Raw genomic sequence first — 6,456 nt, 5'->3', positions numbered from 1 at the left:
TACATCACGATATTACATACGTATATGAAAGCACATAAATATAACGCGTTCAAAGAAAAGCAGACAAATTTATTGCTCGATCTATCATAATTTTCATTAAGCTGTTTCAAGCGACACTTAGTAAACGATACAATAACGCGATTAGATCTCTTTATCTCTTATGGGAACAAAACGATGTATATTAAATAAAGTTGGAGACAGTATGGAATATCTCGTTCACTCGTTTTCTGGCTGTTCGTCTAGCGAATACTTGACATATTCTGCATCAACAAACTGAGACCATCGCAAACAATGAACAGGAAGCGCCTACGGCTGACACCCTAACTTCACTCAATGCTCGATGTTTAAGCCGAGCGCAGTTCGTATTAGGTCAGAAGCGTTGATTTGTCTTGTAAATTATATTTCAACAAATATCGATACATTTCATGCGTGTTATGGAAACTGCGAATACATGACTTAAAGGACACTTTGAAATCATTTGCTTCGTATGTGTATGTGTACTTGGCGTGTTTATTGTACGTCTCAATCTAGGCCGATTCTTCAGTATAGTACCGTGAAAATTGATTTTCAAACGACCTATAAATCGAAGAATTAAATATTCTCTATGCTTTTATTTTATGATTATCTTAATTTATCCAAAGAATTATGAACACACGCGAAAAGTCTGATCCGATGTATCGCGGTCGCGCGTTTTGTCAGCGGGCGAATCGTGCGAATGAACGTGTAGCCTATGTGCGTGGAGATGTGATTCGTAGCTGAAGCCTTCGTTACAAGTATCGCATTTGTAAGGGTACAATTTCGATGGTTCGTCCGGATAATGCTCCAACTTGTTGTGATGATAAAACTTGTACATTCCTTGAAACGACTTACCACATATTGCGCACAAAAAATCATTGCCCTTGTAATAATACGTGTTATGCTCGACTAAACGTTCGTAGGATTCGAATAACAAATGGCATATATTACAGATTGGTTTATCTTCCACAACACAATCGGAATTCAGCACCAGCCTAGAATCTTGTCCAATATGCAAGTGTCGTTCGTGAATTTGAAGACTCTGTTTCTTAACAAATCCTTGATTGCAGAACTTACAAAAGAATTTGTAGTTCACCGAACACGAAGGCACATGAGTAGCAAGCATGTGAAACTGTAAGAATCTTTTAGTGGAAAACATCGTGTTACAAACGTTACACTTTTCTGTGGCTGTTTGGCGATAGGTGCGCTCGTGTATGCACAAATTTTTAAATGTTTGGAATTGTGTTCCACAAGTAGTGCAAGGAAACTTTGTTCTGTTCATCTTGTCCGCTTGATGACCCTTTACGCATGCAATCCCATTAAGTAACCTTCTGTGTTTTGCAGCTGTATCGAATGACGAAGAGAAAGTATCATCCGTATTAAGCGCACTCGGAGTCAAATAATTTTTCAAAGATCTTGTCGTCCCACCCGAAACATCCAACGTTTGTTCCAAATCAGGCGACTGTACTATGCCGAGTTCCATGTCACTTGGTTCTTTCAAGGACCGAGACAAATGGTTTACACGAGGTACACGTTGTTTATTTCTTAACACTTTCATTCGACGACATACATTCTCGTGTTGTTTCAAACATGAGTATAGCCAAAATCGTTTGCGACAACCTTTGCATTTGTGTTGTTTCTTGAATGCATTGCAATTTATTTCAACATCAACCGGTGAAGCGTCCTTTTTTGATCTTATGGTCTTCAAACAATGCAGAATCATGTGCCGCTTCAACAGTGCCGACGTGTCAAACTTCTCATAACACACGCAACATTCCCTTCGTTTAAACACACCATGCTGACGTAGATAGTGAGTTAGTAACTTATTCATGGACGTGTAACGCGCGTTGCATATGCTCGAAATGTAAATCGTATGGAACAATTTCATGTGCTCGCGCAGGTTTTTCTTCGAAGAAAACGATTTTTTACAAATATGACATTGAATTATTTTCTGCTGACAGACTTTAAAGTTCTTCTGAAATTCAACCGATTCTTGTTGAAGTACGATTAATCTATCAGCGAAAGATTTTACAAATTCATTGAATCGCTTTGACGCAATCGTGTCAGCTTTCAAAGGCATGTTACATGTCGAGCTTGTTTCGCGAAAACCTTCAAATACCTCTTTCACATTTTTCGATACTGCTTGTTTGAAAGCGTCTTCGACTTCGTCTTCGTCTTCATCTTCGTTTGACACAAAACTAGTAGGCTCCAAGAATTTGTCGCATTTCTCCAAGCGGACCACACATTCTTTACACTCCAATAAATCGTAAGAATCATATAAAGAAAAACATCTTTTCACTGGCCTAAGGTTGTAAGACATATTGTGCGAGGTATTAGAGCTTTCAGATTCAGCTTTTATTTCGTTCCTTAATAAAGATATCATTGTCTTTAAATTCACACGAATTTGAACAAATGATCTTTTCCTAACAGGAGATTCGATTCGCTTAACAGAAGTAGACATCTGAATAACTTCTGCAGCCGTTGATGTCTTGTTACTAAATGTCTCGAGCGTTAAAGTTGGAATAATAGTCGCAGTAACAGGAATATTCTCCGTATCGATAACTTTTTCCGGGCTAACCCATCTGTCATTCGGTTTGTCTTTGTACGTCGATATGAAGTCTGTAAGGACGGATTGCTTCATTCTTTTCGAAGGTGTACTATGCGAATCGTTTAACCATTTCGGATGCGTAAACTTGATCTTGCTGCTCGAATCCTTGGTGGATGTATTCTTTGAGTCATTAGATAGTTTCAAAGATATATTTATTGAGCTATTTACGTTCTTTGAGCAGGGACTGTGTGAAGTTTTTGATTCTGCCATGACTATATCATCCGAATGATTCGACTTTCCTAACGATTCAGGAGATGTTTTCATAATTTTGCTTCCACCAGAAAATATTGCGTTCCCATGCGCATGGAATAAATGAGACTGGACATGTCTTTTATAGGAAAACTTTCGGTTACAAAAATTACACTTATATCCAGACAATTTTTTCGTACAACATCGCTTCTTTAAATGACGTATTAACGAAATATGCATAGTGAAGATTGCAGTGCAATTATCACACTTAAATACATTACAGCTATATAATTTATTATGCAGTTCCAATAAATGTTTAGCTTGAAAAGTTAACAAACAAACATTGCAACTTATTCTGTTGTTTGAAGGTACTTTATGTTTACTTTTTCGTTTATCAGGATCCGATTTGTTATTTTCTAAATACGTACTTTCTTGAGGAAACGCGGATTCTTCATTGTTACAATAAACGTCGTCCGAAGATTCACCTTTAAACGTCGCTGTTTCATTTTTATTCCCTGTATTTGTATCAACTGGCGACAAATCATCGCAGATCTCTGGATCGATTGGCTCTTTTTTTATTGTTATTGCATATTCAGAAGGCTGAAAAAAGATACAAACCAAATGTAACATCCTAAGAAACGAAAAATCTATGAAACAGTCCTAGTCTAGTAATTGAAGTCAATCGTACCATAAATCATGGGTAGGATAGAAAGCTACGCATAGAGCTACAGAACTAGATACTAGAAAGAACGGTTTATGACGTCATGTTTATCAGTTAGTCAGGTTCTACCATTAAAAACAATACATAACTGCACAAATCCAGAATACTACGTACATAACAAGAGAGGTGTAAATTTTGTGTAAATTTACGGCTCCATTAGAATTACAAAGAAACTTTTCCTCAACTCCTAACGTTTACCATAGGACAGGGCCGATCGATATTTTCAAACTATTGTGTAGCGAAGTCGACTATATTCAACTCTCAATTATATTCAAATGTAAGAAAAATCAGATTCGCAAACAATACTTTTAGCATGGTTGTTTAACATTATTTCATGAATGTATTCTTCCAGGTAACAAATTAGTACAAAACAACGAGCGGTCCTTCTACATGTTTAGCAAATTGTATATTATAAATGAGAAATAAAATGTACGACAGAGTAACAAACACCATGCAAAACGCTAAAAATTCCATATCATTTGAAAATATAAAAAAACAACTCAAAATGTTTGCAAAAATCACCATGAATTGTTTAAAATAGAAATATTTGTATCGAATTCGGTTGAAAATATTGTGGAATCAATTGCGATCAGCAACCGATGTGAGAAACAGTTAATGGTAATACCTGGTCAAACAGAAAGAAAACATGACTGTCAACGGTGCTTACATACGCTGAAACACTGATGCGATGAACGCATCAACGTATTCTGTTCTTTTATGATGTATATTGGCTTGCATCGATGCAGAAAGTAATATATTTTCTTAATTGGTAAGCAAAGCCAATGGATATATATTAAGTATATATTGATATACTGATATCATTTCATGAGACTTTGGAGTCGATGCGTGGCGTCATTACAACACGTTTCAGTTTGTACAGGCTGCTCAACGAATTTTCTACGCTAGACTATACTAGAACTTCTGTCCCGATGCTGTTCGGGCAGTAAGGGACATATGCAAAATTCCTCCCTTTTCACTATGTTGCCAATTTGTGTAAGAATATATATACACGCAGGCACGCGCACATGCACACGAATGCAAACGTGTATCTGTGCCTTGTTATAACTGTGTGTGGAAAAATTTTGTACATAAACTCACAGCAGCAATAGTTTTCATAACGCATGCACAAATTTAAACCTGGGCATGAGGGTACACGAGCGTTAAAACAGACATACGTTTTACAGTCATTTCGTACGTACATAGAAGTCACGGCATACGAGCGTTGCCTGTTTTGCAGAGTTGGCGTCGAAGCGCTAAATTTCTAGTTCTCAAAAATAGCGATTGTTCTTGACTGTGGCGTAAACCATGCTTAACGGAACGTTCGCGACATTGTGTTGTAAAACTCCAATAATATTTCTTTTTAATCTGAATCGATATCGAAGTGCGTTAAAAACTGTAAATAATTTGATTCATACAAATGATTTTTGCAACAACAAATGATTTATAATCAACAAATCTAAAAATCTTTGCACAAAATAGAAAAGTTTTCATTCCGATACAACTATTTGCTATAGAATAATCGTTGGACATACGTAAAAAATACGTACTCATCGAACTGAGAACGAATAACTAATGATACGTTCGTGTGACCTGCTCTATTTAAGGTTATAATTGTATAACCTTATTTAATTGTACAACAAAGCATGCCTCAGCTGAATCCAATGCCCGTACTCATATAAATACATCAGTGAAAAGGTAACGCACGTTGCCAATGATGAATGTTCCTGGTACATGTGTGAGTTTTAATCTATTATACGGCAATATATTTTTTACAACTTACGTTGTTTCAACGCTCGTATGCTTCGACGCTTGTATGCTTCGACGCATTAATATGATAAAAATCTTATCTGTAACATGCATCTTTCTTATTAATTCACTTCGTATCGTACGAATAAATAGATAACAGTGATTTACAATAATATTACATAAAACATATTTATATATGTATAAATATCAATTTTATACTCTACAAGCCTAGGAAAATTAACAACAAATAATAATAGCACAAATGGTAAACATAATCACTATACTAAATATTAACATATTAATGAAAATCATTTGTAATTCAATATTTCCATGTTTATAAAATAAAATATGTAAATGAAATTTAATTGTAAGATGATCACATTCGTATAAACTCATTACTCTACAACGGAGCAATTAAATATTATATTGATAACGAGAATAAGCAAAATTGCATCGATGCTAGACATTCTGCATTACTTTAGTATTTTTAATCCATGTATTATTATTGAGCCATAATATATAAAGCATAGACGCAAGAGATCATAGCGCGTTGGCCAAAGAAATCTTACAATTGACAGATACATTATACAAAATTTTATATACCATGGTGGAAATTCCGTCTAATTCAACCATTAAATTTCATTTCTATTACAAATCACAAGTTTGCGTCACAACGGCCAAAGAAGCAAATCTTACTTTGTCATATTGAAATAGTTAAAGAAAGTGGTACATAAACATTAATTTAATATGTTATATTAACCAAGATTTATAGAAACAAAGTATATTATTCAATACGGTCAAAGTTCTCTTATCGAATGATGTTTCAAAAGGTACTTACGTCCATTTTGTTGTCCAATTTTATATCCACGGAGATTGCATCAACGGGGCGTACGCAAATTAACACTCGGGCTATTTGCTTTATGAAATTATTATTATTATTAGACCAACTGCTTGCCTGTGCACAAAGAAAATCTATGATTAGTGAGTAGTAGACTTTAATAATATCTTCAAAGAACAATTCGCGTTTTCCTTAAAATATGTTATAACTGTACGATAACAGTAGCAACTTGTAAATAAATATAGAAATTGTATGAAATACAGTTATCAAATATATTTAACAAAACTGTAATTATTTAATAAAAAGTCGTGAAATTAATGAAAAGCAGAAGACAATGGA

The 6,456-nt window shown here is 34.9% G+C and overlaps 1 protein-coding gene across 1 annotated transcript; it reads right to left on the bottom strand.

Annotated features, from left to right (window-relative positions):
• Nucleotides 1–487: 487 nt before the first annotated feature.
• LOC117165103 (uncharacterized) lies at nucleotides 488–6,138 on the bottom strand. The gene is made up of 2 exons (XM_033348565.2): nucleotides 6,118–6,138; nucleotides 488–3,412 (listed from the first exon to the last, which is right to left on the bottom strand). Exons 1-2 carry the CDS (start codon nucleotides 6,121–6,123, stop codon nucleotides 644–646), a joined length of 2,775 nt encoding a protein of 924 aa, XP_033204456.1. The 5' UTR covers nucleotides 6,124–6,138; the 3' UTR covers nucleotides 488–643.
• Between the last annotated feature and the right edge of the window lie 318 nt (nucleotides 6,139–6,456).

This window comes from Bombus vancouverensis, chromosome 11, assembly GCF_051014615.1.
Source record: "Bombus vancouverensis nearcticus chromosome 11, iyBomVanc1_principal, whole genome shotgun sequence".
NCBI lineage: Eukaryota > Metazoa > Arthropoda > Insecta > Hymenoptera > Apidae > Bombus > Bombus vancouverensis.
Note: the sequence above shows the minus strand (reverse complement) of the source record. Positions and strands in the feature narration are given on the sequence as shown.